This window comes from Pongo abelii, chromosome 19 (assembly GCF_028885655.2).
Source record: "Pongo abelii isolate AG06213 chromosome 19, NHGRI_mPonAbe1-v2.0_pri, whole genome shotgun sequence".
NCBI classification, from domain to species: domain Eukaryota; kingdom Metazoa; phylum Chordata; class Mammalia; order Primates; family Hominidae; genus Pongo; species Pongo abelii.
This window is the reverse complement of record NC_072004.2, coordinates 95,555,347-95,581,588: the sequence shown is the minus strand read 5'-3', so window position 1 is coordinate 95,581,588 and position 26,242 is coordinate 95,555,347. Positions and strand designations below refer to the sequence as shown.

General features: G+C 56.9%; 1 protein-coding gene across 2 annotated transcripts; it reads right to left on the bottom strand.

Annotated features, from left to right (window-relative positions):
• Window positions 1-6,112: 6,112 nt before the first annotated feature.
• GAA (alpha glucosidase) lies at window positions 6,113-25,286 on the bottom strand. 2 transcript variants are annotated; one of them, NM_001132912.2, is given in 21 exon segments: window positions 6,116-6,721; window positions 7,188-7,340; window positions 7,636-7,800; window positions 8,244-8,393; window positions 8,874-9,015; window positions 12,645-12,793; window positions 12,983-13,134; window positions 13,299-13,432; window positions 13,917-14,034; window positions 14,996-15,080; window positions 15,181-15,294; window positions 15,962-16,072; window positions 17,186-17,317; window positions 17,407-17,525; window positions 17,606-17,725; window positions 18,118-18,214; window positions 18,292-18,457; window positions 20,569-20,714; window positions 21,308-21,885; window positions 24,548-24,627; window positions 24,841-24,867. In NM_001132912.2, coding segments are annotated over 19 exon segments (2,859 nt in total). In that variant the 5' UTR covers window positions 21,854-21,885; window positions 24,548-24,627; window positions 24,841-24,867; the 3' UTR covers window positions 6,116-6,661.
• Between the last annotated feature and the right edge of the window lie 956 nt (window positions 25,287-26,242).

Genomic DNA, 26,242 nt, shown 5'->3' with positions numbered 1-26,242 from the left:
GCTTGGGTGATAGAGCAAGACCCTGTTTTTGTTTTGTTTTGTTTTTTGAGATGGAGTCTCGCTCTGTTGCCCAGGCTGGAGTGCAATGGCACGATCTCAGCTCACTGCAAACTCCGCCTCCTGGATTCAAGCAATTCCCCTGCCTCAGCCTCCCAAGTAGCTGGGATTACAGGCGCCCACCACCACGCCTGGCTAATTTTTGTATTTTTAGTAGAGATGGTGTTTCCCCATGTTGGCCAGGCTAGCCGTGAACTCCTGACCTCAGGTGATCTGCCTGCCTCAGCCTCCCAAAGTGCTGGGATTACAGGCGTGAGCCACCACGCCCAGCCACGACCCTGTCTTTAAACAAACAAAAAAATCAAAAACAATTCTGATATCCATAAAGGACAGATAAAGAAATGGTGGCATTTGCATACAATGGAAGACTATTTAGCAACTAAAAAGGATGAGTTATTGATGGATAAATCTCAAAGAAACTATGTTGAGTAGCGTGTGACAAAAAAAATTCCCCTTTATATAAAATTCTATAAAATACAAAGAAATATATTTTGACAAAAAACATACCGGTGGTTGCCAGTCAGTGGGTGGCTGGAGACTGGAGTGGGGGGATTCCAAAGAGGAGAAGGAAACTTTGAGGGTGATGGAGATGGTCACCATCTTAACTGTAGTGCTGGTTCACAGACATTCATATGTCAAAACGGATCAATTTGCACGTTTTAAATATGTGCGGTGCATTGTCCACTGATTATATTCTCTCACGTGGGCATCACCGACAGGAGTCCTGTCTATTTCAGTCACTGTTTCACCCAACTCCTGAAACAGAGCCTGACCCAGAGCAGGTGCCCAGCACACGTGGGGAAGAACAATGAGTGTCCGGCTCCACTCATGGTTCTGACTGTGCTTCCAGCCCGGATGCTCTGCTCTTCCCACAAACCCTTTTCCTTGTGAGGCAGCTGGAATCACACTGTTGCCTGCATTCCCGGTTCCCGATGTCACACCTGGGTTGTTCGGGAGGCCAAGGGAACAGCTGTAGGTGCCACCGCAGAAGTCCATCTTCTCTGCTAATGCTGAGCTTTTTTCCCTCTTGTCCCAGGCATGCAAATAACCAGCCTATTCACATTCCACCCTCTCACGTGGGCCTTCCCTGCGGCCCTCACCCACCATAATCCTGGTCATGTGATCTTCTGCGGCAAGTCTGTGGGGGTGGGGTGGTATAGGGGCACCATCCCTTGTCCTAGCTCCTCTCTGAGCCTCCGCCAGATCAGGAAGAGCAGGCCTAAGGCCCACAGCGCCCCACAGTGGCCGCCAGGGGGCTTCTCTGCAGGCCATGTAACGGATTATTGATGTCACTGATTTGCAAAAAGGAAAGCTGGGCTGTCGTGGAGACACACCTGGAGGCTGCTGCCAGACAGCACTGATTCCTCCTTGGAGTGGGCTGGGAAGGCAATCGTCTTCAGAACGCTAAGGACCTGTGGGCTCCACGCCGGGCCTTTGACTAATGTCTTACACTTGGAGATTCTCTGCTGGTTTCTATCATCAGCCCCGGCTTTCTGATCCATTCTCCACCAGCCAAGGAAAGAAAAGAAGCGTTTATATTATCTGTACCAATGTAAACGGGAAAGAACGCACCACCCCTTGCAGGACCAGCCACAGAATTTGCCAAGGGCCCCTCACAAAATGAGAGGCTGTGGGGCCCCTTATTCAAAAGTTATTCACAATTTCAACATGGTGACCGTGGAGCATTAAACGCAGCTGCAGCGTGCTGAGCTCGGGGCCTGTGGGCCTGCATAGATCACACCTGTGAAGCTGGCCCAGCCACACGCAGTGACTCATTGCCCAGAACATCAGCCAAGAGCGTCTTGTCACCAACAGCAGGCCTTGTTTTAGAGGCTAAGGTGGGAGACATATGAGGGGGCTGAGTCACGAGACCCCCAGGATGTCTTCTCCCAGGGTGGAGGGTGCCAGCTTGAACGCTCCCCGGCACTAGGACGTCTCCACTACAAGGCTGCCTGGGGTCCACATCCACATTGCTTTATTTTTATTTATTTATTTATTTATTTTGAGACAGAGTCTCACTCTTTCGCCCAGGCTGGAGTGCAGTGGTGCGATCTCGGCTCACTGCAAGCTCCGCCTCCCAGGTTCACGCCATTCTCCTGCCTCAGCCCCCCAAGTAGCTGGGACTACAGGCGCCCGCCACGGCGCCTGGCTAATTTTTTGTATTTTTAGTAGAGACGGGGTTTCACCGTGTTAGCCAGGATGGTCTCCATCTCCTGACCTCCTGATCCGCCCGCCTCGGCCACCCAAAGTGCTGGGATTACAGGCGTGAGCCACCGCGCCCGGCCGCTTTATTTTTATTTATTTATTTGAGATGGACTTTCGCTTTTGTTGCCCAGGCTGGAGTGCAGTGGCGCGATCTCGGCTCACCACAACCTCCGCCTCCCGGGTTCAAATGATTCTCCTGTCTCAGCCTCCTGAGTAGCTGGGATTACAGGCGTGCGCCACCATGCCTGGCTAATTTTATATTTTTAGTAGAGACAGGGTTTCTCCATGTTGGTCAGGCTGGTCTTGAACTCCCAACCTCAGGTGATCCGCCCACCTAGGCCTCCCAAAGTACTGGGATTACAGGCGTGAGCCACCACACCTGGCCTATTGCTTTAAAATTCACCTAAGTTTAATAGGGTCCCACTGAAGCAGGGCCTGTATCAGGCACTGCTGAGAAAACAGATGAAGCTATCTTGGCCGCTGCCTTGAGGTGCCCACAGGCCAGCGTCCCATGTAATGGGCTGTACTGTGTGGACCACCCTCCGAGGAGACCCCTGGCCTCTCAGAGGATGGAAACAACTCCTCTTCCCCCCCGCGACCCTGTCCCTTCCCACAAGGGAGCACTGTCCCTACCCTATGCCAACCTCCTCACTCAGGACTCCTGATAGCCCTGTCCTATGGTCTGAAGGTTTGTCCCCCCGCCAAATTCCTATGTTGAAACCTAATCCCCAATGACATGGTTTTAAGAGGTGGGGCTGGCCAGACGTAGTGCCTCATGCCTGTAATCCCAGCACTTTGAGAGGCTGAGGCAGGCAGATCACCTGAGGTCAGGAGTTCAAGACCAGCCTGGCCAACATGGTGAAATCCCATCTCAATTAAAAATACAAATAAACTAAAATACAAATACAAATAAACTAAAACACAAACACAACCAAAGATCCAATTAGCCAGGCATGGTGGCGGATGCCTGTAATCCTAGCTACTCGGGAGGTTGACGCAGGAGAATCACTTGAACCTCGGAGGCAGAGGTTGCAGTGACCCAAGATTGCACCATTGCACTACAGCCTGGGTGACAAGAGTGAAACATGGTCTCAAAAAAAAAAAAGAAAAAAAAAGCGGTGGGGCTGTTGGGAGGTGATGAGTCCTGGGGGCTCTCCATCCTCATCAGCGGCATTTAGCGCTCAAGGGAGCTTGTCTTCGCCTTCCACCACGATGATGGAGAGTGCGCCATTTATGATACAGAGAGCAGCCCTCGCCAGACACAGAACCTGCCTCGATCTTGGACTTCCCAGCCTCCAGCCCTGTGAGAAATCCATTTCTGTTGTTTATAAATTACCCAGTCTCAGGTATTTCGTTACAGCAGCCAAGGAAAGGTCAGATCCTACAAGGGGCTGAGGCTACGGTGGCCCTGCCGGGCTGGGTGGTGGCACAGAAGGTGAGGATGCTGATGGCCGGTCCAGGCGGGCCGAAGCCACCACGCTCCATCAACCCTCCCTGACCGTCTTGGGTGTCAACTGCAGACCCGGTGGGCCTGGCAGAGCGTTAGGGGAGGATGCCCTCAGCACCGAGGCCAGGCACACTGCTGGCCTCAAGACAAGCGTCCCTGCTTCTTAACCCCACAGGACTAGGATGAGGGGAGGAAGTAACATCTGTTATTGTCACTACTACATCCACCTTACAGAGGAACTTTAGGGCGCGAGATGACTTAGTGATGTCAATCTGGATGGTAAAAGTGGCACATGGGGGTCAGGCCCTGGCCTGTGATGTGGCAGAAGGGCAGTGTTCGCTTCTATAAAAGCTGACCCAGAAGACAATAGTGCTGGTCACCCAGGTACACACACTGCCCCCCAGGGATGTCATGCTGCTCCACGGGGAAGTCACTGTACTTTGCTCCTGGTTTTCAGGAAGGTGGCAGAAGTAATCCATCGCTCTGCAGAGGACTTCGAGGCTGGCCACTTCTTTTGTTTTTTTTTTTGAGATGGAGTCTCACTCTGTCACCCAGGCTGGACTGCAGTGGCGTGATCTCAGCTAACTGCAACCTCTGCCTGCCAGATTCAAGCAATTCTCCTTCCTCAGCCTCCTGAGTAGCTAAGCTTATAGGCGCGTGCCACCACGCCCAGCTAATTTTTGTATTTTTAGTAGAGATGGGGTTTTGCCATGTTGGTCAGGCTGGTCTTGGACTCCTGACCTCGTGATCCGCCTGCCTTGGCCTCCCAAAGTGCTGGAATTGCAGGCATGAGCCACCGCGCCTGGCCTTTTTTTTTTTTGAGATGGAGTCTCACTCTGTTGCCCAAGCTGGAGAGCAGTGGCGCGATCTTGGCTCACTGCAACCTCTGCCTCCCGGGTTCAAGTGATTCTTGTGCCTCAGCCTTCTGAGTAGCTGGGATTACAGGCACACACCACCATGCCTGACTAATTTTTTTTTTTTTTTTTTTTTTTTGAGACAGAGTATCGCTCTGTCACCAGGCTGGAGTGCAGTGGTGCTATCTCGGCTCACTGCAACCTCCACCTCCCGGGTTCAAGCGATTCTCCTGCCTCAGCCTCGTGAGACCAAATAGCTGGGACTACAGGTGTGCGCCACCACACCCAGCTAATTTTTGTATTTTCAGTAGAGACGGGGTTTCACCATGTTGGCCAGGATGGTCTCGATCTCTTGACCTCATGATCCGCCCGCCTCGGCCTCCCAAAGTGCTGGGATTACAGGCATGAGCCACTGTGCCCGGCCTTAATTTTGTATTTTTAGTAGAGATGGGGTTTCACCATGTTGGCCAGGCTGCTCTCAAACTCTTGACCTCAAGTGATCTGCCCGCCTGGACCTCCCAAAGTGCTGGGATTACAGGTGTGAGCCACTGCGCCTGGCCTAGTCTGGCCACTTCTTTGGCCCCATTAATTCTAAGTGGTAAAATGAAGTGTCTGTGACTGGCTAAGGGCAGTGATTTCTCCTGGTGTTATTTCAATAAAATGGGCTTCTTTCCCTTTCTTTGGGCTTGCCAGGGAGAACCTGGGCCTGAAATCCTCTCTAACTGCATCACTTGGGGACAGATTTCTGGCCTCTGCCTAAGGTCTTAGGCCCCACTCTTGGAAGGCCCATTCCTTGCAGGGTCCTGTTGTCTACACAGCCCTGGGGGCCACATCTCCCCCCACATGCCTGACACCCACTGGATATTCCCCAGTCACCTTAGAGATGCGGGAGGCAGGAGTGTGAGGATGAATGAGGAGAGGTGGTGAGGAGTGGAGAGGGGGTGAGGTGGGGTGGGGAGGGGAGGTGACATGGGGAAGGGAGGTCAGGTGAGGAGGGGAGGTGAGGAGGGGAGGGGAAGGGAGGTGAGGAGGGGAGGGGAAGGGAGGTGAGGAGGGGAGGGGAAGGGAGGTGAGGAGGGGAGGGGAAGGGAGGTGAGGAGGGGAGGTGAGGAGAGGAGGGGAGGTGAGGAGGGGAGGGGAGGTGAGGAGAGGAGGGGAGGTGAGGAGGGGAGGTAAGGTGGGGAGGGGAGGGGAGGGGAGGTGGGCTGGGCAGGGGAGGAGAGCTGAGGCGAGATGGGACGTGAAGGTGACATGGGGACATGAGGTAGGGATGTGAGATGGGGGTATGGGACACGAAGGTGCATGGGGCTTTAGGTGATGCGGGGACGTGAGGTGACATGATGTGAGGTGAGATGGGGACAGGACATGAGGTGACGTCAGGCCTCGTGACACGGGAACATGACGTGATGGATGCCGGCTTGAGACAGAGGATGGTGCATACCCACTGTGGGAATGTCTGGGGGCCTGCTGAGGACAAAGGAGCTGCCTCTGTTCCACGGCCCCTGGACACAACCTCCCTGCCCTGAATCCCAGAGAGACCAGCAGAAGCTGATTCCAAATGCCCCTTTTATTAAAAATAATTGCACTTAAGATTTAGAATCTCCCAAGTCCTGTGAATTTTCCTGAGTTCCCGGGCTTGCTCGGGGACCGGCAGGCATCCAGCCCTCTGGGCAGCCGGGCAGCGATCGCGTTGGGGCAGAGCAGTAAGCGCGAAGCAGGAGCTCAGGTGCACACCCCACACCTCCACCCGAGCACCCCCTTCTCCGGTGCTGGGGACAGATGGAGTGGGGTGGCTAACACTACCCACACGCCGGCAACAGGTGAGGAGGGCAAACCTTACAATCTTATTAACGCAGAGCAGCCCTCCAGGGCCCTGGCCCACAGTGCGATCTAGGGAGAAACCTCTCCTAGACATGTTGGGAGCCAGAGCCCCGGCCCAGGAGGTGGAAACAAGCAATGTGGCAGCTTGGGACGGTTAGTGCCCGGCTCCAGGTGATGCATCCAACCCCCAGGCCCGCACATAGCTGCTGCCCGCACACAGGCTCTGCTTCCCTGGGGAACCAGCCTCGCTCTGGAGAGACTAACACACTCCGCCTGGCTAAGACCAGCTGATGAGAAACTGCTCTGCCATCATCAGCGAGACAGGGATGTCTAGGACCTGGAAAAGAGAGAGCACAAATGGAGCAGCCCGAGATCCCAGCAGCAGTGAGTCCCCAGCGCTCAGAAGGCGGCTCCATCTGGCCCCGAGATCCCAGCAGCAGTGAGGCCCGGCGCTCAGGGGATGGCTCCGTCTGGCCCTGGGATGCTTCACACCCGGTTCCTCCCCAGCAGGCGCAGGAGGACCCCGCTCTCAGTGCGGGTCACCTTGACGCGCGCCAGAAACGCGGTGCCGCTTAAACACAGCTCAAAGATCGTCATCGTGGCCCCATCACCCACGGGTAGACACAGGAGGAGGAAAGGCACAGCCTGTGTGGCCTGACCCTTCCCACTCCTCCCCAAAGACCCCCTTGGGAGGTCCCAGCATCCTCTGTTCCTGGCATCGGGTCACCAGGACCCCTAGCACCTTCTGCCCCCTGCACCACGGCTGGGGGACGCGAGCCCTGTGCCACTTTGGGCCCTCTTGCCTTGGTGTCGGGGCTGTAGGTGAAGTTGGAGACAGGGACGCCGTTGGAGAGGACCTGCTGGGGCGCCGTGGCCACGCCCAGGACAGTCACCTTCTGCAGCTGCAGGCCAGCTCCCTCACTGGTCACATGTACCAGCTCATTCACAATCGTGTTCTGGGCCGAGCAGAGAGAGATGAAAAGACAGAGAATGTGGAGGTGTCAGCAGACAGCTGGGGCAGGGACACCCATGAGAACAGGGACTCATGATGGCATCAGGGGGGTGACCTCCCTCTGTGTAGACGAAAGGGCAGAGTGCACAGCCCCACTGCTCACTCTAGGACCCCAGACCACCTGGTAGAGTGTCCTAGTGGCAGGTGGCCATCGTGGCACCCCCAAGCCCAGGTCCCCTCACCCCTTCTCAACCCCGAGCCGGCCCCTGCCCACCAGCCTGAGCAGCCCCAGGACTCACATTCCTGGCCAGGAAGAGGACCTGTGTGTAGGCCCCTCGCTCCAGCACTTCCAGGCTCTCTCCATCATCCCAGAACAGCTCTCCTCGGGCCTCCCCACCCTTGGTCAGGGCCACAGCCAGGGCCATGGGCTGCTGGCGGGACTCTGTGGTTGTGAGGCCAGGGCCCTGGAAAGGGAAGGACACATGATGTCATCATCCCCACCCTGGTGGAGGTGGAGGCCTGCAGGGCCTGGGAATGCTAGGCTGGGACAGCACCAGGCTGCCAGGGACTAGGATCTGCAGGAAAGCCTGCGGCCGCAGGGGCTGGAACCCCGTGGTGATGACCCGAGACCCTCCCCACCTCAAGTGCCATCCCACGGCTGCTGGAGGCCGGGCCCGGCAGAACCTCCACCGTGCAGACCACGGAGGTCCTGCCGGCCGCACTCCACGCCTTTGCGGGGCTGTGCCCTCCCCACCTCACTGGCCTGGCTGGCTCCTTGGTAACCTACACTGGGGGTGGCGGCCCCTCAGAAGCCCCGCCTGGGCGTCTCCCCAACCATCTCCCTGTGCCTCCTCCAGCTCTGCAGTGTGCTATCCATACCTCCACCATAGCCGCCTGGCCCAGGTACCTGCAGGGGGATGATGTACCCAGCCCGGAGGTGGACGTTGATGGTGTCCAGGGGGGCCGGCAGCGTCACCCACTGCCCCTCGCTGTGGATGGCTGGCTCACGGGGAGCTGCAGGTGGGGGCGGGAGGCTGCCAAGGGCCTCTATTGGCACCTGGAGGGAGACGTCACTTTGAGGATTCTGGGCCGTGCTGAGGCCCCCATGCTGTCCTCAGGAACCATGCTCTCCATCTCCCGGGGCTCCACGTGGAGGCCTAGGAGGCCTGGCACAGACGGGCTGAACTGTGACTTCAGGTGCAGACTCAGGGCTCACTGTAGGGACCCTCCTGACCACTGAGTGGGGACAGAGCCTGAGAGGCCTGGGTATGCCAGTTCAGCAGAGCCTGTGATGGCCGTGGGACTCGGGCAGGTTTTGCAAGCAGGCCTCAGTCTGCTCATCTGGGAAATGGGGATGGTGTGAGGAGCAGAGAGGCTGATGGGTGCGGAGCAGCCGGATGGGAGCCTGGCACATGGCCAGGACTCAACACATACGTTCCTCTTTCCACCACCCGGTCACACCAACTGGGTGGAGGGGGCAGGTGGGAGGGCTGCTCTGGTCTCCTGCCTCCCCGGGGTTTAGGGTCCCCAGACTCACCGTCTGCAGGTCGTACCATGTGCCCAGGGGGAAGTAGCCAGTCACTTCGGCCTTCCCAGCCTGGAGCACTGGGGTGATGAGCAGGGCCTCCCCCCACAGGAGCTGGTGGTCCACAGTCCAGGTGCTGGAGTCCTTGGGGAACCTGCAAGGGGGATGGGCACACAGGCATACGGGTGATGAATGGGATGGGGCTGACTTGCATGCCCGCCCCCAGGGAAGCACAGGAAGAGCCTGAATTCTGCTCTCTGGAGCTCAAGGTGCCGGAGGACTTGGAGGACTCAGGTCAGACAGGCAGGGATGATTCCAGCAGACAGAAGTCAATGCCAGAGCTGGGAGATGCCTTCTCCCCGGACATTCCGGCAGCTGGGCTCAGGGCAGGAATAGGGGCTTGTGCTTGAGGCACCAGGATGGACACAGCACTGGCCTCACTTTGCTTGCTCACTTATCCTCCGGTGACCAAGGCAGCACGTGCTCATCGGTCAAGTATTTGGAAAGTACAAAAAAGTATCAACAAAGAGAAAAGATCCCCCCAGTCCCACAACCAAAGGCAACTTGAATTAACATCTGACAAAAAGATGAATGTACACGTGCAAGCAGCTCTGCGGACGATTCTCCGTCTAACGGAGACTGTCCTGCCCTGTGACGCAGCTCTGCCCCCGTCCTGTTTCCTGCCCCTGGACGTGCAGGGGGCATCCAGTGCTCAGCTATGATCCCTGCATGGATACATTGATGGAGCTTTCATGCCTTTTGAGGTGACTTCTTTAGGCCCTATTTCTATTTGTAAAATTAACGCATCAATGTGAATCTCAAAAACATTGATATGTACTGTTGCTTTCCACAAATGTGCCAATTTATATTCCACCCTACTGTGTCACTGTGTTCCTGCCAGCAAGGGATAGTCTCATTTTCTCTAATGTATTCTAATTCACGGGCAAAATAAATGGTGTCTTTCTGCTTCAAAATATTTCTTGCAAAATACATTTCTTGGAGTGATGTCAGTGAAAAGGGTGGAATAAGTCCCTCTGAAGATCCTCTCCTCTGTGAAAACAGGAACATCGGCAAAAATGGTCAGAATTGACATTTTTAGGACTCTTGAAACTAACCAAGGGTTTGCAGCCATCTGGGGAGCATGTATTTAACAAAACGGCTGAATCTTTGTAAGAACAGCAAGAATCCTTGGCCTAGCTAAGTGTTGACAGCACTCCCCACCTCACCCCAGCAAAGGCTGGGAGACTCACGGATGCCACCTGTGAAGGATATCTGTTCAATTATTGGCTGTCCACTAAGCTAGTCAAGCAGAGACTTTGGTGGCCACACACAATGAAGAACACAGACCTTATGGAATTAGCTCAAGAAAGTCACAAAACAATCAGCAATAGCAACGAGGCCTGAGAGGGATGGGGAATCTGATGACCACAGCAGTTGCGTTTAAAATGTCCAGTCTGAAACAAAAATGTATGAGACAGGCAAAGAAACAAAGTATGGCCCACAGATGGGGGGGACAGTAGTTAATAAAAACTGTCCCTAAAGAAGCCCAGACATCGGACTTACTAGATAAAAACTTTACATCAGCTACTTTAAATGTGTTCAAAGAGCTCAGAGAAACCATGTCTAAAGAACTAAAGGAAAGTGTGAGAACATGACTCACCAGATAGGGAATATCCTTAACGAGAGAAACGTAAAGGAATGAAACAGAAATTCTGGAGTTGAAAAGAGAGCAACTAAAATGGGAAGTTCACTAGAGGGGCTCAACAGCAGATGAGAACTGGTGGAAAAAAAAATCAGTGACCTTGAAGACAGGGCAATTGAGACTATGCAGTCTGAAAAACAGAAAGAAAACACGAGGAAGGAGTCAACAGAGCTGCAGAGACCCCTGGGCACCGTCAAGCATACCAATGTGTGCTTGACGGAAGTCCCAGAGTAGAAGACAGAAAGCGGCAGAAAAAATATTTTATGAAATAATGGCTGAAAACCCGCCCAAGTTTGATGAAAAACATCAATGTATACATCCAAGAAGCTCGACAAACTCCCAGTAAGATAAACTCAGAGATCTACACCTAGACACATCATGGGGCCTTCAAAGGCCAAAGACAGAGAATCTGGGAAGAGGCAAGACAGAAGCTACTCAGCAGAAACCACGGAGGCCATGGGCTGACAAGTTCAAAGTGTTCAGAGAAACGACCACCAGTCAAGAACCCTACATTGAGCAGAACTTTCAAAAAATGAAGGAGAAATTAAGAGACTCTGAAGTCAACAAAAACTGAGAGAATTCATCACTAGCAGAGCTGCCCTACAATAAATACTAAAGGGAGTCCTTCTGCTGTAAATGCAAGATGTTAGACAAGAAGTCAAAGCCACATGAAGAAATAAAACCATGGGTAAAGGTAACTACATCGGTAAATATAAAAGGCAGACAGTATGTATGTACTTTTTGTTCGTAACCCATTTTTCCCTCCTATTTGACTTAAAAGACAATTGAATAAGGTGGTCATTATAAATCTGCGTGGATGGGCTCATAATGTATACAGACGTGTAACAGCACAGAGGAACGAGAGGCAATGGAAACCATATAGAAGCAAAGCTTTTTTATACTATTGAAAGCAAGTTGGCATCAGTTTCAACAAGGCTAAAATTTAAGATGTTAATTGTAATCCCTAGGGCAACCACTAAAAAAAAAATTAGGTAGTGAGAGAAACGACAAGGTCACTAAAATAGTAATTAAAACACAAATTGCGTTTCTTGGATTTCCTGGTGAAGAATGTGTGGATACAATTCAAATCTCCTGTCTTGTAAATAGTGTTCCTCCAATTGGGTTCTCAGTCTTGGTCTTACCAATATATGAGTTCTCTATCTATTAGGAAGAGTGACTATTTGCCGTTTTATTGACAATGCCTTCTCCGCTGTTATAGTCCATGTTCAGAGCAGTTTTAATCTTTTTGTGTTTATATTCAGAGATTTACATTTTTTTTTCTGCTATGGTCAAATAAAGTTTACCTTCTTTTTCTAAATGAAACCTTTCCCTTTCTTTTTGCCTTGATACTTAGCCCTCTGCCTCCACAGCAGAGATACACATTCTTCTCTTTTCCTGTGGAGTCTTTCACAGCTTGATTTTTTTTTTTTTTTTTTTTTGAGATGGAGTCACACAGGCTGGAGTGCAGTGGCGTGATCTCGGCTCACTGCAATCTCCTCCTCCCAGGTTCAAGGGATTCTCTGGCCTCAGCCTCCTGAGTAGCAGGGACTACAGGTGCCCGCCACCATGCCTGGCTAATTTTTGTATTTTTAGTAGAGATGGGGTTTCACCATGTTGGCCAGGCTGGCCTCGAACTCTTGACCTCAGGTGATCCACCCACCTCAGCCTCCCAAAGTTCTGGGATTACAGGCGTGAGCCACCACGCCTGGCCTCCACGGCTTGATTTTTGACATTAACTATTTAATTTATCTGAAACTTATGTTTCTACAGTACGCAAGAAAAATAAATTGACTTCTGCAAATAGTTAACTAATCACCTTACCCTCTGGGAGTCCTCCCTCAACACACTGATGTGAGGGGCTGTTGTTAGGAACTCCTCGTGTGTACTGTGGCCTGTCTGGGGGATATGACTGGGTTTTCTTGCTGCCCTTCCCCCTTAAGCCAGGCCCAAATGTTGTCTCACTCAGCAGCAACCTGCTGGCTCCCGGGGAACACAGCCCACAGCAGGACGGGGCTGCCCGGGTGTTACATGCCCCTCCCCCAGGGCACACATGGGCCACGGCCCCTGCCCAGGTCACTCACTCCAGGAAGAGGGGCCGGGCCACGGTCTCCCCGGCAACGTGGGCCTGGTGGAACAGCGTGTAGAGATGGGGGAGGAGTGCGTAGCGCAGGGTGAGGGCCTTCCTCATCGCCTGCTGGGCTGGCTCGCTGAAGCTGTATGGCTCCTGGGGCTGCAGGGCAGGCGGGGGCAAAGGAAGCACTTGGGTCCTGGGGCCGAGGTCCCCTGGAGTCCCCGCCTCGGGAGAGCTGCACTTCTTAGCCACCCAGCATGGGGTGCTTCTCCAGCGGGGGTGGGATTCCCAGGGGAGAGTCTTGGGTGGGTGGGATCGCCACCTGCCACGCCGCCACCCCCACCCTACCAGATTGAACAGGCCGTTGTGGTTCCGCATGAAGGGGTAGAAGGCCCCCAGCTGGGTCCAGCGCACACACAGCTCCTCTGAGGTGTTGCCCAGGAAGCCGCAGACGTCGGCCCCGACCAGAGGCACCCCCAGCAGGTTAAACTGCAGGATTTCTGGGAGGGCAGAGTCGGGCTGGGCCTCAGGCTGCTGCAGCAGAGCCAGCTCAGGCCAAGTGACCCAGAGCCCCATCCGCTGAGTGGGCGGGGGGCCCCGGCAAGCCTCCCATAGAGGCCCCCGGCTCTACTCTGCTGAGCAGCCCCTCCTGGTAGGAGCTCACCTGGCACGGAGGAGGCGAGCTGCTCCCAGGAGCTCCACACGTCCCCCGTCCAGTGGCCGGCATATCGGCCGTGGCCAGCAAAGGTCGAGCGGGAGATCACAAATGGACGTGTCCCCCGAGCCTTCACCAGTGCCCTGGGTTGGTGGGGGACACCGTGAGGGCTGTGTGGAGCAGGGTCACTCGGGAACCCTGTCACCAGCAGGGCAGAGCTGGGAGCAAGGAGCTTTCTGGGATGAGGCAGAGGCTGGGGAGGAGGACGGCGAGGCTACTGCCCATGTCTGCGGGCACAGTTGCCTCTGTCCGGGCCACCTGATGCCTGCGGGTGAGCCAGGACCACCCCCTCCACCAGCCTCACAGGAGTCATGAGGTCCCCGCTGATGCAGACTCCCTGTCAGCATCCAGGGTCCTTCCTCTCCAAGCCCCAGGCATAAAGTGGGAAGGAGCACTCCAGCTTCAGGCTGGGGTACAGGCAGGGGGTGGGGAGAGCACTCAGGCTGCCAGCGGGCCCCAGGTGGTCTGGGCCTCCGCCTTTCCTCCTCCCTGAGGCCCTGCAGAGGCCCCAACCTTGTAGGACAGGCTGTGAGGGCAGAGCCCAGCGGGGCGGGACGGGGCCCTCACCTGTGGGAGGCGATGGCTTCGGTCAGGCCATAGAGGTTGTGCAGGTTGTAGTGTGTGGAGAGGAACTGGTGGCTGGAGGCACAGATGGTGGCCGCCTGGAGGGTCCCCCCAACCACCCCTGGAAGAGGCGGGGGCTGGTTTCCAGGGAGCTTCCTCCCTGCAGGTTCCAAGGTGCCCTCCCTGCCCACCACCTCCCGGGAGCCCTTGTGCAGGTCGCTGCCTCTTCAGGCTGGCCCTGGAGGTGCACCTGCAGCCACTCCCCACGCCCCTGTGGGGCTGGCATTACCCAGGGAATCTGGGGCACATCCTGCACCATCTCCACTGCTTCCAAGACAGGGCTGGGTGGGTGCTGGAGGCTGGACTCTGCAGACCCCCAGACTTCACATCCACCATCTCTTGGCCCATTTCAAGCACTCCCCTGCCTGTTTATCTAAGCCCCAAACCCCATCCTCTGACCGATTCTTTGCTTGGCCAAGCTACAGCCTCAGGCCCCCAAACCTCCCAGGCCCATCGTGTACTTCCTTGTAAAATCCAGTTTCTGCCATTCCTGCTAAGACAGTTTGGCGAGAAGCCCTATCCTCCACCACCCCTCAGGCGATGTCTGGTCACCCTGGCCTGCCTTTGGCAAGAATCCTGCTGGGTCAGTTCAGCCAGAATCCCCGTCCCCCATGCTTCCTCTTGGTAATTCCCACCTCTGACCCCACCCTGCTCCCTGGCTAGAAATCCACTTGCCCGTGCTGCGTTCGAGTTGGGCCTGACCTCTCCCCATGGGTGGGTAGGTCTCCGCTGCATGGTCCCTGCGCCTATCGAGATGGCCCTGAGTCGAGTCGGCCTCACTGCGCTCCGGCAAGCACCCGTGAGCGGCTTCTCCTCCAGCAGGGCCTGTGCCTCCGCACCCACCCTGTCTGCACTGCTTGGCTGAGTCTCCCAGCCTGAGCCTTTCTCCTGGGGTTCCCCTCCCACCCCTTTCCTGACTGGCCCATCTGCTTCTCAGAGATGAGGGCGCTGAGTCTCCCAGGCCAGACAAGGGAGTCTCTGATTCGATTAAGTCTCCAGGGTAGGTGGGGGGGCGAGCTGACCAGGCACGTAGGGTGGGTTCTCCAGCTCATTGTCGGGGCAGCCGTCCTCAGAGCCCCTGATGAAGTTGGAAGGCTCGTTCATGTCCTGCAAGAGAAGCCTTGCTGGTGGGTGGCTCTGCCCAGAGTGAGGAGGGTGGGGTAGTCCCCAGAGGCCTTGGGGACGCTCAGGAGGGGGCCATACTTACAATCCACATGCCGTCGAACGGCACCTGGTCATGGAACTCAGCCACCATGTCCTCCCACCAGGCCAGGGCTGCGGGGTTGGTGAAGTCGGGGAAGGCAGTGGAGCCGGGCCATACCTGGACAATGAGAGGCTGGAGTGGGGAGACCTGGCCCCACCCAGGGCCTGCACGGAAGCCCCACTGAGCCTCAGCCCAAGCAGACGGGCAGCCTCACTCTTAGTGGACGCCCACATTTACAAATCTGAGACCTGCACCCTGGGGGACAGTGAGCAGCTCTTTCTCCACAAGGCACTGATGCGGGGCCAAGGGGCCTCAGCCCTGGGAAAACGAGAGGCCACCCCCAACACATCCACCCAGGGGCTGGGCTGCAGAACCAGAGAGCGTCAGGGAGAAGGGCAGTGGAGACGGCCCCGTGCAAGCCCTGCCAGGCAGTCTCACATCCGCACCAGACCCTCCCTAGCTGCTCCCTCAGCGGGGGCCCTGCCCGGAGGCCCCTGGGGGGCTGGGAGGACAAGGAGGACCCTAAGGCCTCACTGAGGGTCTGCAGAGCTTGTGCCTGGGCCAGGCCCAGCTGCCCATGAAGTCAAAGGCCTGCTGATGGAAGAACTCACAGGGGCATCCCTTGTAGGAGCTACCATCGTCATGGGCCACTGTGGCCCATTCCTCTCAACTGTCCCACTGGGCGTGATGGCTCCTCAAATCCCACCCTCTTCCTGAGCAGCTGCCGGCTCCCCCTGGCTGGAGGCCTCTGCTTTCTAACCCGTCCCCTGGACCCTCGCCTTACCTTCCCAATCAGCGGCTGGCTGGTCTCGTTGGTGATGAAGACCCCCCGCCGCAGACCCTCGTCGTAGGGCCTGTAGCTCCCCGCAGGGCCCGAGCTGCTGATGGCAGGATCCTGGGAAGAGGAAAACCCGTCAAGGTGAGGGTGGCCCAGAGCCGTGGCGCCAGCCACAGGGAGAACAGGAAACTGAGACAGTGAGAGGATGAGGCTGGAGATGACATCATGTGTGTGTACAGCATGCCTGCCTGTGTACCTGCACACGCCCGCCTGGAGAGGAGCCAGGGCCGGGGGAGTCAAGACTAGCTGGCTGATGAGGGGCGTGCCGGAATGGAAGCTTTACCTTTTCTTTAAATCTCTAGAGTTTCCCAAGTGTTCTATAGTAATCACTTTTCTTTTATAATTAAAAAAATGTGAGAAAGAAAAGGTCTGTGTTTCCACTCCTGCTCTTAGGGGCTACTAATGTTTGCTGCCCGCAGAAGGCAGGGATGGAAACAGGCAGCATCAGCACAGCCCCACATCTCATCTGTGCTTCCTCTGCTGAAGCGGATCTTCCTGGCAGGAACTGTTGGGTCTTTTCAGCTCGCCCTGCCTCCTACCTCCTCCTCTGGCCATGGTGCCAGGCACCAGACTCGGGCTGGACCAGCCCCCAAACTGCATCCTTCTGGCTGTGGGACTGGCTCAGGGAAGGGCCTCTTTGTGCTGGGTGACTCAAGAGTCCTGCTCTGAGACTTTTCTATGGGAGCTGATGGGAAGAAGTCTCTGCTCTGTGGTGCCAGCATGAGGGCTGGAAGCTGGAAGCTGCCCTCACTCACGCCGTCCTTTCCAGGAATTCAGAGCCGGCCTGAAGGAGAGGCACGGCCAGAAGGCACACGGAGCCTCCACAGTTCCAGAGATACCCACGCCCAGGCCCACCAGGCCCTCCACTTTCCAGGACCAGGCGACATCAGCTTATCGTGCCCCTGGCCTTTTGCTTTAAGGCAGTTCAAGTAACCTGCATCTGATAGAACCCTGAGTAGCACCCGGCCATTTCTGGAGACCCTCAAACCCGACCTCCCTGGACAGCAGGGGCCAAGCCTGCAAACTTCTTGATATTCCCTCGATATCACAAAGACCCTCAGAAAACACCCTCGGTGACCACACAGGCACGAGGATGATGCTGCACAGAGAAGGAGCCACTGGGCACCGGGCGGCCCCCTTCCCAAAGACCCACGGTGTGGGGGCACACACCACGATCATCATGTAGTGCCGGCCGCCCTGGTGCAGCTCCCGCACCATGGCCGGGAAGTCCCAGAAGCCATCCTTGTTGAACGTGAAGTCCCTGCGGGCGTCCATGTAATCCAGGTCGTTCCACTGCACGTCCTGCAGCCACAACATGGGACCGTCTGCTGGGGCCGAAGGAGACGCGTCCCGGCCAGCCCCTTGCCTCCCCTGCCACCACCCCAACTCACCAGGGGGAAGTGGGCCCTGGTCATGTTCTCCACCACCTGGCGGGTGATGGCGGTGGAGGAGTAGCCCCAGCGGCACAGGTGGAAGCCCAGGCCCCAGTATGGCGGCATGAACGGGTATCCTGCAGGCCAACGCCGACTTCATGAGTGAGGGGGGGAGGGAGCCTCGGGGTGGGGGCCGTGGCCAGGGAGCAGGCCCTACCCACAACGTCCAGGTACTGCCGCACCACGCTCTTGGGCTCCGGGCCCAGGAAGATGTAGACATCCAGGATCCCACCTGTCGACCTCCAGCTAAGGGCGGGGCTCGGCTGCAGGACCACATCTGGAAGGGAAGCAGCTCTGGGGTTGGGGGACAGATTCTTCACCTGGAGGGCTCTGCACCCCACAGATGGGCCAATCACAGGCGGAGAGTGAGGCTCTCTCCCCATGGGGAGCTCAGAGTGGCCTGGGGAAGCCGTGCTAAGCCTGACTCAGGAGGAACCTGGCACGGGACGGAAAGATATGTGGCGCCAGCCCACCTCCAGGCAGGGCCCCAGAACCCTCCTTAGGAGCACAGAAGGCCACAGCTGGGAGACGCATCAGCCCATGGGACCCATTTCCCAGAAAACACGAGGCCCAGCACCATGCCCAGGGCCCCTCGTGTGGACCTCCAGTCTCCAGGGCAGGCAGCACGGAGGAGACCCCGGCCCGGGCGCTGGGAGGCGGCCAGCTTACCCATGGCATTGCTGTTCAGCAGGAACACCCCGTGTGCCGACCCGCCGTCCTCCAGCGCCAGGTAGAAAGGGTGAGACCCGTAGAGGTTCGCACCAGGCTGGGACATGCAGGAGATGGCGCTTCAGCACCTGCGCTCCCCAGCTCGGCACCCCCGCCCGCTGCCCACTGCTGTACCGTGGGCGCGAGGTCCCGGTTCCACAGGGTGACCCTGGTCCAGCTGGTGCTGAGCATCAGGGGACTGAGGTGCTCGGCGAGGCCTGTGATGTACTGCGAGGGCAGCGAGGTGGACAGCTGAAGGAACTGGTCCGCAAAGAACAGGGGCGCCACCGTCGTGTTCAGCCTGCGGGACAGAGGCCAGCCAGGCTTGCTCACACCCAAGAGGCCAGACGAGCCCAAGAGCACCCAGAGAGCACCCCCAGGCCCTGGTGCCCTGGGAGGGCGGAGTGGCCTGGCCAGCCCTGCAGCACACTGACCCTGGACAGGTGGCCGTGCCGAGCCCTGTAGTCCTTGGCACCCTGGTACCAGTGTGATAAACTCTCAGGGCACATCAGAAGAGGCGCACCGCCCGGCTGGGCCCACACCACCCCTGATGGGCCCCCAAGGGGCTGACCTCCAGAAACTGGCCGGTACCAGAATTGGCACACATGCCTGTCCCATGACCCCAAGCAAGGCTGGGCAGGGGCTGAACAGAACCTTTCCAGGCCTAGGAGCTTGTGGCCAAAGTCCTCCCAGATCCCGGCCCAGCCATGCCCCGGAGGGACCCCTGAGGTCTGCTGGGGGTCAAGTGCAAGGCAAACAGCACCTCCGAGAAATGAAAGCCGCAGATAAACCCGGTCCACAGGAAGACGTGTCCTCTGTTAACACATCACAGCTAATTTCACAGGACGTGCTCACACTGCACCCGCCCTCCCCTGGGCAAGACTACGCTGAGTGCTTTCAAGACCAAGATCTGATAAGATGCCTGTTTGTTGTTTGTTTTTTGAGACGGGGTCTCACTCTGTCACCAAGGCTGAAGTGCAGTGGCAAAATCATGGCTCACTGCAACCTCGAACCCCTGGGCTCAAGGGATCCTCTCGCCTCAGCCTCCTGAGTAACTGGGACCACAGGCATGTGCCACAACTCCCAGCTAATTTTTTATTTTTATTTTTTAGAGATGGGGTCTCTCTATGTTGCCCAGGCTGGTCTTGAACTCCTGGGCTCAAGTGACCCTCTTGCCTCGGCCTCCCAAACTGCTGGAATTGCAGACATGAACCACCACACCTAGCCTGATAAGATGTTTTGAGAAACTTCTCTTGGGTCTCTCTATTCAGAGGTCAGCTCAGAGAGGCCACCCCTGTCCCCCGCATCTGCACAGCTGGCTTCCAGAGAGGCCACCCCTGCCCCCAGCGTCTGCACAGCTGGCTTCCAGAAAGGCTACCCCTGCCCCCAGCATCTGTGCAGCTGGCTTCCAGAGAGGCCACCCCTGCCCCCAACATCTGCACAGCCGGCTTCTGGAGAGGCCATCCCTGTCCCCTGCGTCCGCACAGCTGGCTGCCAGAGAGGCCATCCGTGTCCCCTGAGTCTGCACAGCTGGCTTCTAGAGGGGCCATCCCTGTCCCCTGCATCTGCACAACTGGCTTCTAGAGGGGCCATCCCTGTCCCCACCGTCTGCACAGCTGGCTTCTAGAGAGGCCTTCCCTGCCCCCTGTGTCTGCACAGCTGGCTTCTAGAGTGCTCTCTGCATGACTGCTCCCTGATGCTGTGTCTGCATGGACTTGCTTATGGCTTCCCCTCGCTGTGTGTCCGTCCCCGGGAGCAGGATCCAAACCACCCGGCACACGGAGGGTCAGTGCGTGAACACTGAGTGAATGAGCAAAAAAAGAAAAACGCATTTCCGAAGGCGACTTCTCTTAAGATTAAGGCAAATCCAAGTGCTGTCGTTCTGAGAGTTTTCCTGAGTTAAATGACAAGCAGGGGCTTGGTGAGTCCTGAGCACGTGTTTACGTGAGATTTAGACCTACCTGAGTAAAAGACCCAGGGAGCGCCCTGTGAGAAATGCGCGTCGCCCTCCCCATCGTGTGAGAAACAAACACGCGTCGCCCTCCCCGCCGTCTGAGGAACAAACACGCGTCGCCCTCCCCGCCGTGTGAGGAACAAACACGCGTCGCCCTCCCCGCCGTGTGAGGAACAAACACGCATCGCCCTCCCCGCCGTGTGAGAAACAAACGCGTGTTGCCCTCCCTGCCATGTGAGAAACAAACACACATCGCCCTCCCCGCCGTGTGAGAAACAAACGCGTGTTGCCCTCCCTGCCATGTGAGAAACAAACACGCATCGCCCTCCCTGCCGTGTGAGAAACACGCGTCGCCCTCCCCGCCGTGTGAGAAATAAACACGTGTCACCCTCCCGGCCGTGTGAGAAACAAACGCGCGTCGCCCTCCCCATCATGCTGGCACAGAGCCCAGAACTCACAGCACGCGGCCGTCCAGCTGCCGGCGCACGATCACCCCGAAGGGCTCCTCGGAGAACTCCACACTGTAGAGCGGGGACGGTGCCCGGCTGTGGACACGCGGGGTCTCCAAGGGCACCTCGTAGCGCCTGTTAGCGGGATCTTTGATCTAGAAGAGACGGGGGTTTATTGATGTCCCCCACAGCCCCCTTACTCTCCAGAGAAGAACCCGCACCCCAAGGACAGGTCAGGTCCTGGCGTAGGGCAGCACATTCAGCCTCTCGGAGCCTCGGCTTCCTCATCTGCAGAGCCAGGAGGAGGATACCTCCCCCAGGATGGAGGTAAAATACAGAACACCTGGTAACTCTGAATTTCAGATAAACAACAAGGAGCTTTTCTAGTATAAATATATCCCAAATTTTGCATCCTTACACTAAAAAACAAAGTCATGCCTGGGGTATCTGCAGTTCAGGTTTACTGGGCATCCTGTTTTCATTAGCAACCTCTGGCAGCCCTACTCTACCTGATCCACCTTTTCATAAAGATGAATGAGCCCTGAGCCCTGCCTTCTGGAGCATCTGTCACCGTGGTGTCCCCACTGCTCCCCGAGGGGCGCTGCCGTTGTCTGCTCACACCTCTGCTCCCAACAAGGGCCTAGCACACAGCGGTGCAACATGCACCCCACCCTTGTGAGGTGCGTGTGTGTCGCTGTCCACGCGTACCCTCTGCCCTGGCCCCCGCCCCCGCCCCTGCCCTGCCCACCGTGAAGTGGAGGCGGTTCTCAGTCTCCATCATCACGTCCAGCCGCAAGGTCAGGATGTCCTTGGGGAAGAAGGTGGGGGTGGTACGGGTCAGGGTGGCCGTGTAGCCCATTTCAGAGGAGCTCAGGTTCTCCAGCTTGTAGCTGGGGTAGCTGGGTGGGAAGAAGCACCAGGGCTGCCCCATCTGGGCTCCCCGCAGCCCCTGCTTTGCAGGGATGTAGCAGCAGCCACGGGCATCGCACTGTTCCCGGGTGATGGCCTTGTCAGGGGCACAGTCAAAGCGGCTGTTGGGGGGGACGTCGCACTGTGTGGGCACTGCTCTGGGACGGCCGAGGTGTGCCTGGGCATCCCGGGGCCCTGGCCTGCTGGCTCCCTGCTGGTGAGCTGGGTGAGTCTCCTCCAGGACTGGGGAGGAGCCACTCAGCTCTCGGGGAACCAGCAGAAAATCATGGAGCAAGATGTGCCCCAGGAGTGCAGCAGTGGCCAAGGACACAAGGGCGCAGATGGCCAGCAGCCGGCGGGAGCAGGGCGGGTGCCTCACTCTCATGGTTGGAGATGGCCTGGACAGCTCCTGGAGGCCTGCGGGAGAAGAAAGCGGGCTCAGCAGGGAGGCGGGAGGGGCGGCACTCACAGGGCTCTCAAAGCAGCTCTGAGACATCAACCGTGGCTGGCACTGCAGCACCCAGGCAGGTGGGGTAAGGCGGCCAGGGTGGGTGCTGCAGTGCTGTCTACCGGGGAGGGGGAAAAGGGCCAGAAGGAACGGCGAGAAAAGCTCCAGCAGGGGAGTGCAGACCACTTGCACAGTCTACTAAAATGTTACAAATCAAACATGCTTAGAATGTTCCCAGGAAGACCAGCAAGGCAGGTGGACACTTGAAACAGGCCAAACAGTTGTCGCCTGGGCCAGAGTGCTGTGGTGAGATCTTGGCTCACTGGAACCTCCACCTCCCAGACTCAAGCAATCCTCCCACTTCAGCCTCCTGAGTAGCTGGGACTATAGGCACACACCACTGCACCCAGCTAATTTTTTGTATTTTTGTAGATGGGATTTCGCCACGTTGCCCAGGATGGTCTCGAACTCCTGAGCTCAAGTGATCCACCCCCCTTGGCTGGGACCCTTCCAAGTGCTGGGATTTCAGGTGTGACCACCACGCCTGACTGAGAGCCCCACTTCTGCATAAAGGTGCAGCTTGGTCCACTGGGTGTCAGCGGAAGTCATTCTGGCAACTCATATGTCCTTAGGGGGACCCAGCACCTTCCCTTGCTGCCTCTCCTATTGACTGGTGCACGGATATACCACAGTGGGCAATCCTGGGCACCGCAGCTGAGGGTGACACTCCAGGGGTGGCAAAGCCACAAGAGAGAAAGGACTTAACCTCTGGCGACTTTGCAGATCAGAACCCCTCCCAGCCCCCGAGGTACATGGGGAAGAAACACAGTCTCTGTAACAGTGGCTGCACCCGGAGCCTCGGGTACAGACACAACAAGGGTGTCGCGTGCTGATGAGATATGGGGGTTCGCTTTCATTACTCTGCTGGTAAGGTTAGCAAGTGCCAGCTACCTTTGTTTTGCTTCTCTGTACATTAATATTTTATGACAAACATTCTATTAGTCTAGCTCCTCCCAGGAGCAGCGGGAACCCACATGCGATTCAATATGCATGGATTTTAATAGGGGAGTCCCTTTGATGTGTGTAATACACCACGGGGACGGTGTGGGGAAGGCTGGGAGAGCCACTGCACCTATGCAAGTCTGACCCCAAGGGAAGGAGGAAGAAGGTGTCCTAGGAGCAAGGCCATCGGGGAGGAATGCAGAGAGGTCCTCAAACCAAAGTCAGCCATCAGAGGGGTCTGTGTCTCTGAGGAACGGGCCTTGGAGCAGAGGCAGGGAAGGGTTTCAGAACGCAGCCCCTGGCCAGTGAAGCTCCCTGGAGCAGAGGACCGTGAGACCTTCTCTGGTACTAGGAGCTGGTCACATACCAGGAAGACGTGAACTCAGGGCCCGAGGGAGTCTGACCTGTCATGTCATGTTACAGAAGGCTCGGCTGGGAACGCTCTGCCCCCGGCCGGACGTGGTGTTCCACCGTGGGCCACTGGTAAATTAGAGCTCTCTGGGCTGGAGGGTGAAACATTTTACCCACACTTCTGACATCAAATGTGTAGGGTTTTTCTCACACCCATCAATTCTGCAACTTTCTGGACATGGCTGGGTGTCCTACAATTCAATTCACTCCTGACACTACCTGGAGTCAGCACAGACTCCACAGGTTAAGGGCTCAGTCCCACAAGACTGCCTTCACTTCAGAGGCCAATGGCAAACCCCAGGTTGTCACTTGTACGTTTGATCAACTAGTTATAAATTCAGGGGTTCCCAGGACTCCCTCTTCAGGGTCACAGAACTCAGGAAAGTGCGTTTCTTACATTTGCTGGTTTATTACAAAGGATAAAACTCAGACAGCCGTATGGAAGAGATGCGTGGGGCCTGGTGTGGGGTGGGGGCAGTGATTCTGTGCTCTCTGCTCGCACCACCCTCCAGTGCCTTGGTGTGTTCAGCAACCTGGAGGGAAGCCCGCTGATCCCTGTGGGTTTTTATGGGTTTCCATTATGCAGGCATGGTTGACTAAGCCATGGTGATTAACTCAATCTCCAGCCCTTCACCCCTTTTCCATCCCAACCCGTCATCAGGCCTTGGTCTTTCTGGCCATCTGCTTCCATCCTGAAGCCACCTGGTGTCCCCAGTCATCACATTAGCAAAAGGCTCTCTCATCACTCGGTTTCCAAGGGTTTTAGATGCTATGTGCCAGCAACCAGGGACAAAGACCAGAGACAGTCACCCCTGGCCTGGCCTAAAGGGGTCTTTGTGATTCAGACACTCAGATCTCAGAGCTGGCCCAGGGGCCCCCTCTCAAGCCACGGTGCTCCTCACCCCAGGGATTCAGACCCAGCCATGTGCGTCCTGCAGGAGCAGGAGAGGTGGCTCGGGTCCCGGCCAGGACTGAGCACTGCGTCGATCAAAAGGGGAAAGCCTAGAAACGGGAAGATGCAGCCTCCAGCCCCAGCCCAGCACAGGAGGGCGGCTCCCCGTTCATCTCTAAGCTGAACTCAGATAAGGACCGGGAGGACTAGAGGTCTGGGGCTCAAGCTCCGCTCAGGGGAAGAGGCTGGGGGCACGGCTAGGCAGGTTCAAACCCGCTTCTGGGATGTTACCGCCGGCAGCGCCGGGCAGACGTCAGGTGTCTCACCCGCTCCGTGCCTCAGTTTCCCCGTCAGCTGCGGCACGCGCAGAGCCTCCCTCGCTGACCAACGGGCGGACGAGGAGAACCTAGAGGTGTCCGGGGTCCTTCGCGTCACCGAGGTCACTGTCCCACCTGCTGCCTCATCCCCGACCTCCACCCGCGGCCCCGGCGACAACCTCAGCTTTCCCAACTGAGAGGCCGTGCGGGCAGCCGACCGCCCCACCAACCCGGCCCACGCTCAGGGAAGCCCCGCAGCCCCAGCCCCGCAGCCCCAGCCCCGCAGCCCCGGCCCCGCTCACCTCCGCGCACGCGCGCCCCGGCCGCCCGCGGAAACTCCGGGGTCGTGCCCGGGGACGCGCAGAGGCGGGTCACATGACCGGCGGGGGCCGCTGTGGGTCACGTGACGCGGCCTCACGCGCAGGCGCCCGAGGCAAGGGTGCGCGTCCGCGCTACGCCCCCCAGTGGCGGCTCGGGCAGAGCCGGCCTGGGCGCGTCCTCGCTCTCGGAAGGGGCCCGGGGAGCGCGTCTGGCTGCGCGTCCGGCGTCCCGGGGGGAGAGGCCCACGCGTGCTGCCCGCTGCCGGTTCCTCTGGGGTCAGAGACGGGGCGAGGCCCCCGCTGGCGCATTCCCGGCCCGGTCCCCGGTCCCCGGTCCCCTTGGGGTCGGAGATGGAGCGAGGCCCCACTGGCGCAGTCCTGGCCCGGTCCCCGTGGGGTCGGAGATGGGGCGTGGCCCCCGCTGCCCCGATCTGGGTCGCTGCAGCTCATAGGGCTTTGTAAGGGGCTGGCCCAGCCGCGCCTTGCGCCCAGGGATTCCTCCTGCCAACGCGTCCCGAGGGCATCATCGAAAAGGCGGCCAAAGGCGCTCAGCGCCAAGTTAGAAACAGCCAACATTTGGAAAGTCCTTAAGTGTGCTCCATAGCTCACAGTTATTCCAGAAAGGAATAATCAAAACATTGTGATAACCCATAAAACTGACAATTGAGAAAACATTAAACTGACACAGGGGGAATTTTTTCATAAAACGAGAAAATGCTTACATTAAGAGGAGCACGTTTTTAGATGTGAGATACAAAAAACACACAGTATAACCTTAACTTGCCTAATGTGTATGCAGAAAAATACAAAAGGAGCCACACCAAAACACAGAGGTGCTGTTCCTGGGTAGGGGCATAGGGGCATTAAAAGCCCCCCTTCCAGCTTGCAGTGAGCCGAGATCGCGCCACCGCACTCCAGCCTGGGTGACAGAGCAAGACTCCGTCTCAAAAAAAAAAAAAAAAAAAAAAAAGAAAAACCCTCCCTTCCACCTCTGTTATAGTTTCTGTATTTCTACAATCTTTTAGAATAAGTAAGCCTTACTCAGAAAGGCTTATTAGATATTCAGAAAAAAGATTTTATTCTTCTGCTGAAATGTATGAAAGTGAAATTATTTTGTAGAGCATTTTCCCTTTAAACTGCAAAGAAGCCCCAAGGTCATTGGTAGTTGGAAGTCCCGGGAGAAAGAGCGCTGGGTTAATGATGGAGAAGAGGTAGGTGGGCAGACTGGGGCGTAGTCCCTTGGTGTGGACGCCCCAGCGTGCTCTTATTTCAGTGCTTACCCTGTTAAGTGTGTCTGGGGCCACTGACTTTCTCCTGCAAGTTGTGGATCTGAATTTAACTCAAATGGGGACATGGGGGCAGGAAAAGGGACCTGAGCTTTCTA

Bases quoted from the DNA above. Each gene is read 5' to 3' on its own strand.
- GAA (XM_009252108.4), bottom strand. From the start codon at position 21,853: ATGAGAGTGAGGCACCCGCCCTGCTCCCGCCGGCTGCTGGCCATCTGC. The intron at 18,215-18,291 runs GTACAGCAGTGG...TGCATGTCCCAG, and splicing joins ACCGGGACCTCGCGCCCACG to CCTGGTGCGAACCTCTACGG. The intron at 7,341-7,635 runs GTGAGTCCTGGG...TGCTCGGCCCAG, and splicing joins TCCTCTTCCTGGCCAGGAAT to AACACGATTGTGAATGAGCT.